This window comes from Macaca mulatta, chromosome 19 (assembly GCF_049350105.2).
Source record: "Macaca mulatta isolate MMU2019108-1 chromosome 19, T2T-MMU8v2.0, whole genome shotgun sequence".
Classification (NCBI taxonomy): domain Eukaryota; kingdom Metazoa; phylum Chordata; class Mammalia; order Primates; family Cercopithecidae; genus Macaca; species Macaca mulatta.
Window position 1 is genome coordinate 17,660,250 of NC_133424.1, and position 12,193 is coordinate 17,672,442.

At 53.2% G+C, this 12,193-nt stretch overlaps 1 protein-coding gene across 9 annotated transcripts in view; it reads left to right on the forward strand.

Annotated features, from left to right (window-relative positions):
* MYO9B (myosin IXB) overlaps window positions 1-12,193 on the forward strand; it is a 137,891-nt gene that overhangs the window by 103,438 nt on the left and 22,260 nt on the right. For 8 of the 9 annotated variants that reach the window (XM_077978232.1, XM_077978233.1, XM_077978239.1 and 5 more), the window contains exons 15-20: window positions 1,682-1,795; window positions 4,585-4,624; window positions 5,619-5,741; window positions 6,751-6,831; window positions 8,585-8,695; window positions 11,542-11,664. In XM_077978232.1, coding sequence (XP_077834358.1) covers window positions 1,682-1,795; window positions 4,585-4,624; window positions 5,619-5,741; window positions 6,751-6,831; window positions 8,585-8,695; window positions 11,542-11,664 — 592 coding nt within the window. The remainder of the gene's footprint in view (window positions 1-1,681; window positions 1,796-4,584; window positions 4,625-5,618; window positions 5,742-6,750; window positions 6,832-8,584; window positions 8,696-11,541; window positions 11,665-12,193) is intronic. The other variant, XM_077978238.1, reaches the window with a different exon arrangement.

The window sequence follows — 12,193 nt, forward strand, 5'->3', positions numbered from 1 at the left end:
CCCCTGATGGAGATGGTACCACCCCAGTTGCTGTGCTCAACCTGTGGCTCTTGTATTCAAATTAATTCCTCCAAAGGCCTTAATGAAGCCAACAAGGAGTTTGACATCTGGCCACAAAATCATGGAGAGAGACTAATTTGCTCCTCCCACAGAGACCCTCCTTAGGGTCTTCTTTTCTGAGTTTCCCCAACTGCCTTTTTTTTTTTTTTTTTTTTTTTTTTTTTTTGAGACAGAGTCTCACTCTGTTACCCAGGCTGGAGTGCAGTGGCGCGATCTCGGCTCAGTGCAACCTCTGCCTCCCAGGTTCAAGCGATTGTCATGCGTCAGCCTCTGGAGTGACTGGGATTACAGGCATGCGCCATCATGCCCGGCTAATTTCTGTGTTTTTAGTAGAGACAGGGTTTCACCATGTTGGCCAGGCTGGTCTTGAACTCCCTACCTCAGGTGATCTGCCCCGCTCAGCCTCCGAAAGTGCTGGGATTACAGGTATGAGCCATGCCCAGCCTGTCATGGAATTTTAAAAATAAATAGGCTGGGCAGGGTGATGCATGTCTGTAATCCCAGCTACTCAGGAGGCTGAGACAGGAGAATCGCTTGAACCTGGAAAGTGGAGGTTGCAGTGAGCTGAGATCGCACCACTGCCCTCCAGCCTGGGCAAAAGAGTGAGACTCTGTCTCAATAAAATAAAATAAAAATAAATTTAAAACTAAATAAATATCCCCGGCTGGATGCAGTGGCTCACACCTGTTATCCCAGCACTTTGGAAGGCTGAGGTGGGTGGACCACAAGGTTAGGAGTTCAAGACCTCCCTGACCAACATGATGAAACCCCATTTCTACTAAAAATACAAAAATTAGCTGGGCATGGTGGTGCGCACCTGTAATCCTAACTATTTAGGAGGCTGAGGCAGGAGAATCACTTGAACCCAGGAGGTAGGGTTGCAGTGAGCTGAGATCACACCATTGCTCTCCAGCCTGGGAGAAAGAGCGAGACTCCGTCTCAACAAGTAAATAAATATCCCCAAAGCCTCTTAAATATGAGAACTTCCTCAGTGATCCAGATGAAAAGGATCCAATGAAGTGGAATGATCAGATGGAAATAATTTTTTTTTCTTTTTTTTTTAAAGACAGAGTATTGCTCTGTCTCCCAGGCTGGAGTGCAATGGCGCTATCTCAGCTCACTGCAACCTTTGCCTCCTGGGTTCAAGTAATTCTCCTGCCTCAGCCTCCCACGTAGCTGAGATTACAGGTGCCCTCCACCATGCCCCGCTAACTTTTTATATTTTTAGCAGAGACAGGGTTTCGCCATGTTGGCCAGGCTGGTCTCGAACTCCTGACCTCAGGTGATCCACCCATCTCAGCCTCACAAAGTGATGGGATTATAGGCGTGAGCCACAGCGCCCAGCTGGAAATGATATATTGAAAAGGATCAATGATCCGTGTGGCCAAGTCCAATTTGCCTCAAAGCCCTACCCCACTGCAGGTCTTGGGGAGGCTGACCCAGTCCCCATTTCTGGCAGAAGAGAGAGGGGCAGCATTGAGCTCAGTGTCTTTCCCCAGCTGCATGTTTTAGCTTCAGTGGCCTGGGGACGGTCCCAATGGCTCTGGGAACCCCAAGGTGGCAGGCATGCTTCTAACTCCATCTTCTTTCTGTCACTGCGCCCTCCCCACCCTCCCCTCAGCGATTTGCATAACCAAATGATCAAGAGCATCAAAGGATTGCCCTGGCAGGGCGAGGACCCCCGTAGGCTTCTCCAGTCCCTCAGTCGGCTCCAGAAACCCCGCGCCTTCATCCTGTGAGTCCCCCAGCAAGACCCTGCTTACAAGTGCAACAACCGCCTCCCCCTACTCCCACGACCCCGGCGGGGCCTGCAGTCTTCCTAATTTGCATCGGCCACTAAAACCACAATGCTGTCTGGTAGCTCACCCCCCAGCCATCACTAAATGCCAATCCTTAACACCCCTGGCCGCTGTCTGCACTGTGGCCCAGGCACGGCCAGCTTCCCAACACACGGGGCAGCTTCCCAGGAGCGCTCCTTCCTCGAGGCATCTAATTTTCCACCCGCAAACGTGCCATCCTCCGTCTCCTCCCCGTGCCTGTCTGGCTTGCAGAGCAAAGCTTGCTCCCGCCTTTGCCACTGTGAGTTTGCAGAGAAGCCGTCTGCAGCAGGGCATGCAATTTCCTGAGGGGATGGCCCTGCTGTCTGCAGGTGGCCACATAAGCCAGTCGAGAGAGCCCAGAAGGTGCATAAACTGGGTTGGGATCCCAACCGTTAGCACACTGTGGGACCTGAGTATTCTATGCTTTCGGCCTCCAAATGGGGTAATGACTCTCATGCTTCCATTATGCTGACCCAGCACTAGGCAGGCAGCAGCCTCAGCTGACAGGACATCCACCTGCGGTCACCACATCCCGCCTTTTAGTGGCCATTGGGGTGTGGGCTGGCTGAGAGCAAAGCTTGCACCTGCATGGGAGCCAATGGAAGCCAGTTTCTTTTTTTCTTTCTTTCTTTTTTTTTTTTTTTTTTTTCTTTTGAGACGGAGTTTCACTCTTGTTGCCCAGGCTGGAGTGCAATGGGGTACGATCTCAGCGCACTGCACCCTCTGCCTCCCAGGTTCAAGCGATTCTCCCGCCTCAGCCTCCCAAGTACCTGGGATTACTGACACCTGCCACCACGCCTGGCTAACTTTTTGTATTTTTAGTAGAGACAGGGCTTCACCATGTTGGCCAGGCTGGTCTTGAACTCCTGACCTCAGGTGATCTGCCTGTCTCGTCCTTCCAAAGTGCTGGGATTACAGGCATGAGCCACCGTCCCTGGCCCTTTTTTTTTTTCTTTTTTAAGAGATGGGGGTCTCATTCTGTTGCCCGGGCTAGAGTACAGCAGTGACACAATCACTACTCACGGCAGCTTCGACCTCCTGGGCTCAAGCAATTCTTCTGCCTCAACCTCCAGTGTAGCTGGAAATACAGGCGTGCATTACCACACCTGTCTAATTTTACTATTTGTAGAGGTGGAATCTTGCTATGTTATAGCCCAGGCTGCCAGGCTGGTCTCAAACTCCTGGGATCAAGCGATCCTCCTGCCTCAGCCTCCCAAAGCACTGGGATTACAGGCATGAGCCCCTGTACCCAGCAGGAGCCTGTTTCAAACTTTTGTTCCTTTTTTTTTTTTTTTTTTTTTTTGAGGCAGAGTCTCACTGTCGCCCAGGCTGGCGTGTCGTGGCTCAATCTAGGCTCATTGCAACCTCCACCTCCCGGGTTCAAGCAATTCTCCTGCCTCAGCCTCCCAAGTAGCTGAGATTACAGGTGTGCACCACCACACCTGGCTAATTTTTTTGTGTTTTTAGTAGAGATGGGATTTCACCATGTTGGCCAGACTGGTCTCGAACTCCTGACCTCAAGTGATCCGCCCACCTCAGCCTCAAACTTTTGTTGTTGTTATGCCTTATTTTACCCCACAGGGATTCAGGTGAAACTGAATGCAACTGCGAACGGCTAGGCATCTCACAGATCTGCAAGCTATCATCTCCTTAGCCGGTCTTCAAAAGGCACCAGGCCTTTTGAATAAATAAATATATTTACTTATTTATTTATTTTCCCCTTGGTCTGCAAGATTTCATAAGGTGTCTGAGAACACAGGAGCTGCCCGCTTCCTTACCTCGGCCAAAAGAGCAGCTTTGGGTTTTGCGGGGAGTTTTGAGACAGAGTCTTGTTCTGTCACCCAGGCTGGAGTGCAGTGGCACAATCTCGGCTCACTGCAACCTCTGCCTCCTGGGTTCAAGCGATTCTCCTGCCTCAGCCTCTTGAGTAGCTGGGATTACAGGCAACCACCACCACGCCTGGCTAATTTTTGTATTTTTAGTAAAGACAGGGTTTCACCACGTTGGCCAGGCTGGTCTTGAACTCCTGACCTCAAGTGATCCACTTGCCTCAGCCCCCCAAAGTGCTGGGATTACAGGCGTGAGCCACCGCGCCTGGCCAGTTTTGGTTTTCTTCTTTCCCACCAGCATGATCCTGAAAGGAGCTCCCACCCAGGCCCCATTTTGGTTATTTTGCAAGGCAAGTCCCTGCCCTGCCGGCAGAGGGTTCCAGAAGGGCCTCTGGGCCTGCTTGGTGTCTACCAGCGCATGGCAAAGACAGCCTGGTCACCTGGTCTCCACCAGGACTGCTCAGGCTTCCTCTGCCCCATTTAGGGCATCCTGCCGTGATTTGGGGATATGTCAGTTCCTCCATAGCGAGCCCCTTTGGATGCACGTCCTACCCTGTAGCTTCCTAGCCAGCCCCTCCTACTTCTCAGACATCCGAATGGCCCCCAGACCAAATGCTTTTCTCAGCCTTGGGGCAGCCACCAGCAGAGTCCGGCTGCCGCCATCCCAGGGAAACTGGTGTCCACAGACAGTGGCTGAGGCACGCCTCGGTGTGCGGTGTGGAGAGGTGGCGGCGGCCTCGTTGCACTTGCGCCTTCTCGCTCTCTCCCATCTCTCTCTGTCTCAGTCTAACCCGCCAGGCGTGGCTTGCTGAACTAACCCAAATCCCGACGCTGTGTTCCTTTTGTTCACAAAACCATTTTTAATATTTTGACAGGAAAAGTAAAGGTATCAAACAAAAGCAGATCATTCCAAAGGTAAAAAAAAAACACACACCCCGCGCGACACATTCCAAGATATCTTGCTTCTCTGCCCGTCTTGAGAGCTTTCACTTCTGCAGCTTCATTACCTCCTTCTTCCCACTATCTCCCCCTCCCTCCAAGAAAAAAAATGTTCTTGTGTTGAGATGATTTGGAGCTGGCTCTTTATGGGTTTCCCAGAAGCACGGTCTGAGATGGGGATATTTGCACACACAGCGGCTTATGGAGGGGGGTTTACAGGAGAAAGCAGAGAGAAGGGGTGAGGGAGGAAGCCAGGGGCATAAGCGCAGCTGAAGTCTGGCCTCAGCCTGGTCCCACAGGGAGCTCTAGTGGGTTCATAGCACCATAGAGCTCATCCTGCCCCAAGGTAATGGGACCCTTCCGTTTAACAGCCCCATCTTCAGTCCCTGGCTACAGGGCCACTTCCAGATGGGACAGAGCACCTCCCAAGCGCTCTGTCTCGTTTCCACGTACAAGTGCAGCAATTTAGGAAATTGGCAAAAAGAGTAAGACTAGCCTTGCAGTCTAGTTAGCAGATGGGAGAGGGCTAATTCCTCTTGTCAGCTGATAGAACTGGCTGACACATGAGGGTGGCCTGTCCGATGAGCTCATGCGGATGGCACAAAAAAGACCTGGCCCTTCTTGCCTCAAGTAACGTAAACTGTAGGAGCTGTGCAGAGGAGAGGGTCGGCCAGGTTCAGTAGCACTGGCTTCCTCTCTAACCCAGAGGAAGGGGAAATGGGGCAGCCACTCAGGCGGTGAAAGAGGCTGCCATCAGCCCTGCCGGAACCAGCGCTGTGTGCAAAGTGTAGCCCACCTCATTCCACTGGGCCCTCTCCAACAGCGTGGTCCCAAGACCAAACCTAAGAGCTGCCGCCTGGGCACTCGCTGCGGGGACGCTGTTCTGCCCTGGCTCCGGGGACGCTGTGATGCCTTCCTGTGCCCGTGTGGGCTGTGGGAGGGCAGGCCGGACCCCATGTGTCTGTCCTAGAACCTGCTGGACTCCAAGTCCCTGAAACTCATCATCAGCATGACCCTGCACGACCGCACCACCAAGTCCCTGCTGCACCTGCACAAGAAGAAAAAGCCACCGAGCATCAGCGCCCAGTTCCAGGTGGGTGCAGCAGGAGAGGCGGGGGGCGGCGCCAAGCATCAGCGCCCAGTTCCAGGTGGGTGCAGCAGGAGAGGCGGGGGGCGGCGCCAAGCATCAGCGCCCAGTTCCAGGTGGGTGCAGCAGGAGAGGCGGGAGGCGGTGCTCAGCTCAGCCTTACGCTTGTGTAGCTTCACCCGACACCGAGCACAGCCCGTCTCTACTAAAAATAAAGAAATTCGCCCGGCGCAGTGGCTCACACCTGTAATCCCAGCACTTTGGGAGGCCGAGGCGGGCGGATCACGAGGTCAGAAGATCGAGACCATCCTGGTTAACCCGGTGAAACCCCGTCTCTACTAAAAATACAAAAAAATTAGCTGGGCATGGTGGCGGGCACCTGTAGTACTCGGGAGGCTGAGGCAGGAGAATGGTGTGAACCCGGGAGGTGGAGCTTGCAGTGAGCCAAGATCGCGCCACTGCACTCCAGCCTGGGCAACAGAGCGAGACTCCGTCTCAAAAAAAAATACAAAAATTAGCCAGGTGTGGTGGGCACCTGTAATCTCAGCTCCTTGGGAGGCTGAGGCAGGAGAATTGCGTGAATCTGGGAGGCGGAGGTTGCAGTGAGCCAAGATCAGGCCATTGCGCTCCAGCCTGGGCAACAAGAGTGAGACTCTGTCTCAAAAAAAAAAAACAACACTACATCCATGGTCCCTTCAGAGGCTGACACATGTTTCAAATCTCCAGAAAGCGTTTGTCCGGTCCTCCCCAGCCCCAGCCTTCCACCTGAGGCAGAGACAAGCACTGGTGGCCCTGGGACCATGGGGACCACGTAGCTCCCTCGAGGGTTTCCAGGGATAGCGCAGGCTCGGGTCAGAACGTCCAGCTGGAACCTCTTGTGTCCCACCACCAGGGACCCACATCTGTGCAGACCCCATCCACCGCACACTGATGCTAGAGCATCCCAGGTCTCCCACAGAACAGCGGCTGCCAGGGTCCCTAACTCAACCCAAATGCTCTCTCTTTCCCTTAACAGACATCCCTTAACAAGCTCTTGGAGGCGCTGGGGAAAGCAGAGCCCTTCTTTATCCGGTGCATCCGTTCCAATGCTGAAAAGGTGAGTTTCTCTAAGGTGTTTGGGAGGAGAAGGCCCATGCCAGACTCTTAGGGGTGTCGGTGTCCCTGCATCCAGCCCCAGCCTCCACGCAGTATGGGGGACAGTGCAGCAGTCCATCCAGAGGCAGCTGGGGATAGAGGGTTAGCAGTGAGGATGGCCCAAGTGGCCATTCAAGAGTAGGGACATCATCTGGAACATGGAGAGGCCCAGAGAAGGTTTGATTAGGGAGCGACAGGTCAGGGGTGCTCTTCAGATACATCCCAAAGAGTAGCCAGTGCAAGGAGTGTACCAAAAGGCAAGAGCTGAGGTTACATAGCAGAGTCTTAGAGGCACACACAGCCCGCTGCTCACATTGCAAGTGTCTAGAGAGACCCTCGGAGCCCCAGTGGAAGCACCAGGGGGGGCTTCAGGCTCAGCACTGGCACAGGCTTCCTTTACCCCAGAGGTCCACTCCATCCCTGGGAGGACAGCTCGGGGACTTTACCAGGGACGGAGCAGGGGTGTGGGCTCCCAGACAAATGTGAGCACACAGCCAGGCAGGAACCTCCCACCAACTGTACCTGGGGAGATGCTCCGTCGTGCACCGTCTCTGCTCGTGGGCTGTGCCAGCAGATGGTTCTCTATGATAAGAGCCATTCTGTGCACTGGAGGGTGTCAGGCAGCATCCCTGGCCCCCACATCCACCCCCAGTCATGACAACCCTCCCCATTCTTTCCTGTTTGCCTTTTTTGTTTGTTTGTTTGTTTTGTTTGTTTGTTTTTGAGACAGAATCTCTCTCTGTCTGTCACCCAGGCTGGAGTGCAGTGGTGCGATCTCGGCTCACTGCAGCCTCGACTTCCCAGGTTCAAGCCATCCTCCTGCCTCACCCTCCCACGTAGCTGGGATTACAGGTGCCCACCATGCTCAGCTAATTTTTGTGTTTTTAGTAGAGACGGGGTTTCACCATGTTGGCCAGGCTGGTCTTGAACTCCTGACTTCACGTGATCCACCCATCTCAGCCTCCCAAAGTGCTGGGATTACAAGCGTGAGCCACCGCGCCCAGCACCGTTTGTCTTTATAGCAACACCATGCCTTATCCCTCACTGCCCACCAGGGTGAAGTCCAGACCCCTGAGCTCCAGGCTTAAAGCCCACTGAGGCAGCCGCATTTCCAGCCTCTTCTCTCCCCTGGCAGGAAGCATCTCCCTGTGTCCCCATCAGCCCCTTGGCTTCTTCCTCCTCCTCTCGGCCTCCACCCAGCTGCTCCCTGCCTGTTCTATCACCTGTGTGTGGCTCCTGCCCCCAGACCAAGCTCTCCTCTCCACCAAATCCCCAGCACTTACCCCGTGCCTGCCACAGAGAACAAGCCCAGGACACATTTGCATTTAGTTTTTTTTGTTTGTTTGTTTGTTTGTTTGTTTGTTTTAATAAATTTAAATGACTAGAGATGGGGTCTCACTATGTTGCCCAGGCTGGTCTCAAACTCCTGGCCTCAACTGATCCTCTTATCTTGGCCTCATTCCAGAAGGAGTGTCTGGAGCAAGGAAGGACCCCTTGTCCAGGCACTCCTGGCTGCTGTGCCATAGAACACTCCCAGGTCAGCTAGCCAGCACCCACATGTACATCCTGACCAAGTCTGTGTTAGGGATCCCAAGGGGCAGTGGTCACATGGCACAGTGCCCTAATCTCACAGTTCCCAGGCCTGAGCCACCGACAGGCTTGGGCATCCTGTCCGGTCAAGGCCACCTGCGTGATCTCTCACATTCTCATTTCAGAAAGAGCTGTGCTTTGACGACGAGCTGGTCCTGCAGCAGCTGCGCTACACCGGTATGCTGGAGACCGTGCGCATCCGGAGGTCAGGGTACAGTGCCAAGTACACATTCCAGGTAGGCCACAAGCACACGTACCTGGACACACCTGTTTCATGGCAAAGGCAATCGCCCTCTTCCAAAGAGAGCTCCTTGCTGGAACGTAAACCCAGCAGGTTAGCCAGTCGCCATGGCTCATGCCTGTAATCCCAACACCTTGGGAGGCCGAGGCGAGCAGATCACCTGAGGTCAGGAGTTTAAGACCAGCCTGACCAACGTGATGAAACCCCATCTGTACTAAAAATACAAAAATTAGCCGAGTGTGGCAGCAGCTGCCTGTACTCCTAACTACTGAGGCAGGAGGATCCCTTGAACCCAGCAGGCGGAGGTTGCAGTGAGCCGAGATTGAGCCACTGCACTCCAGCCTAGGCAACAGAGCAAGACTCCATCTCAAAAAAAAAAAAAGAAAGAAAGAAACCCCTGCCTCATGCCAAGAGCTGGTACCTGTGTCACCCTGAGCCCAAAGCCAGAGATGACAGCGCCTGGTTCCCTTTCATGCTTTCCCTTCATAGCCCCAGGGACTAGAATAATATAATGTGCCTCTTTTCTCATCCATTGACTAGAAATAATGCCTTTCTAATCCTATGCAGATAAGAAAGGCAAAATTATAAAAAATGCAGAAATGCTGGTGTGTTTTACCAATACTTGACCCTTAAATATTTGAAATAATACTTCACTAAAAAGAAATGTTCCGGGCAGGTGCAGTGGCACACGCCTGTAATCCCAACACTTTGGGAGGCCAAGGCAGGAGGATCACTTGAGCCTAGGAGTTTTGAGGCCAGCCTGGACAACCTAGAGAGACCCTGTCTCTGCAAAAAATTTAAAAATTAGCCAGGTGCAGTTGCTCATGCCTGTAATTCCAGCATTTTGGGAGGCCAAGGCGGGTGGATCACTTGAGATCAGGAGTTCGTTACCAGCCTGATTAACATGGTGAAACCCCATCTCTACTAAAAATACAAAACAAAAAGCCAGGCACGGTGGGGCACACCTGTAATCCCAGCTACTTGGGAGGCTGAGGCAGGAGAATCTCTTGAACCCAGAAGTTGAAGGCTGCAATAAGCCAAGATTGCACCATTGCACTGCAGCCTGGTCAACAAGAGCAAAACTCCGCCTCAAAAAATATATATATATATTAGCCAGACAAGGTGTTGTGCACCTGTGGTCCCAGCTACTCAGGAGGCTAAGGTGAGAAGATCACTTGAACCCAAGGAGTTTGAGGCTACAGTGAGCTATGACTGAGCCAGTGCACTCCAGCCTGGATGGCAGAGCAAGACCCTGTCTCAAAAAAAACTAGAGGCCCAGTGCGGTGGCTCACTCCTGTAATTAGCACTTTGGGAGGGCAAGGCAGGCAGATTGCTTGAGCTCAGGAGCTCAAAATCAGTCCAGGCAACATGGTGAAACCCCATCTCCACACAAAAATACAGAAGCCAGGCGTGCTGGCATGCAGTGTACTTCCAGCTACTTGTGGGGCTGAGGCAGGAGGATTGCTTGAGTCTGGGAGGTCGACAGTGAGCCATGTTTGCACCACTGCACTCCAACAGAGCGAGACTGTCTCAAAAAAAAAAAAAAAACATGTTCCTCCAGCTATGATCTAACTCCCTCACAAGTCCTAGACTGTAAGCCCCATTGCAAGGGTGGCCCCGGTTCCCAGCCACCTCGACCATCTAAAAGACCTAGGACCTTGTGTCTGCAGTGGTCTTTCTTAAGATTACAGACTATTGACCAGGCATGGTGGCTTAGCCTGCAATCCTAGCACTTTGGGTCACATGACCCAGGCACCACTGCACCCCGCTAAGAACCCATGTCTTTTTTCTTTTTTTATTTTTAGGCAGAGCCTCACTCTGTCGCCCAGGCTGGAGTGCAGTGGCGTCTCGGCTCCCTGCAACTTCTGCCTCCCATGTTCAAGTGATTATCCTGCCTCCACCTCCCCAGTACATGGGACTACAGGCGCCTGCCACCATGCCTGGCTAATTTTTGGTAGATGCAGGGTTTTGTCATGTTGGCTAGGCTGGTCTAATAGGTTGAGCTCAGGAGTTTGAGACAAGCCTGGGCAACATGGTGAAACCCTGTCCCTACAAAAAAATTTTTTTTTTTTTTTTTTTTTTTTGAGACAGAGTCTCGCTCTGTTGCCCAGGCTGGAGTGCGGTGGCCGGATCTCGGCTCACTGCAAGCTCCGCCTCCCGGGTTCACGCCATTCTCCTGCCTCAGCCTCCCGAGTAGCTGGGACTACAGGTGCCCGCCACCTCGCCCGGCTAGTTTTTTGTATTTTTTAGTAGAGACGGGGTTTCACCGGGTTAGCCAGGATGGTCTCGATCTCCTGACCTCGTGATCCACCCATCTCGGCCTCCCAAAGTGCTGGGATTACAGGCTTGAGCCACCGCGCCTGGCCCAAAATTTTTTTTTTAATTAGCTGGGCGTGGTGGCTACAGGACTAAGTACCTGTACTCCCAGCTTCCGGGGAGACTGAGGCAGGAGGATTGCAATGACGTGATCTTGGCTCACTGCAACCTCAGCTTCCCAGGTTCAGATGATTCTCCTGCCTCAGCCTCCCAAGTAGCTGGGACTACAGGTGTGTGCCACCATGCTCAGCTAAGTAGAGATGGGGTTTCACCATGTTGGCCAGGCTGGTCTCGAACTCCTGACCTCAGGTGATCCACCCGCCTCGGCCTCCCAAAGTGCTGAGATTATAGGTGTGAGCCACCATATCCAGCCCAGACTATTTCTGAAAGCCTGAAATTTCAGATTTGTCATTACCATTCCCATCAAGCCCAATTTCACCTTAACCGGGGTCACCAGATCCCCGTCTCCTCATCACTGGCCACAACACTCACCCAGATTCTCCTGTCTCTGCCCAAATAATGTAGGATTTCACCGAGCAGTTCCAGGTGCTCCTGCCCAAGGATGCCCAGCCCTGCAGGGAGGTCATCTCGACCCTCCTGGAGAAGATGAAGGTAGACAAGAGGAACTACCAGATCGGGAAGACCAAGGTCAGTGCTCCTGCCCCTCGGGGCACTGCAAACCCACACCCTGCCTTCCACCGCACACCGTGTCTTCCCAGGCCCCCAGGGCCACTCTCTGAAACATACAGGGCTCTGTCTAGGAAATGCATTTCTAGGGACCCAGCAGAATACTGCACCTAAGGGATAGGGGCCGCCCTGGCTGAGCCCCACCTGCTGCTCTTCAGCGGGGCTCAGAGACTCCCTCTGCATCACCTGTTTATTGCTGCGTCACAGGTAGGAAAGGGACGATCATGCTAACTGGCAGGATTTAGGAGCTGGTCCATCCCCTTTACAGTATCAGGTGGGAGGCGGCCTGCAATTGTCGTCCCTTTCAGAGATCGTCTCCCATCTCTGGGCATGTGTTTGCCTCTTGCTGTGGGGGCATTATTCAGCCACCCTTGTTTAACAAGTGCCAAGGTCAGTCCCCCAAAGGCCTCACCCGGTGTAAAAAAATTCCCTTCCAGCCAAGCGAGGTAGCACGCGCCCAGAGTCCCAGCTACTTGAAAGCCTGCGGTGG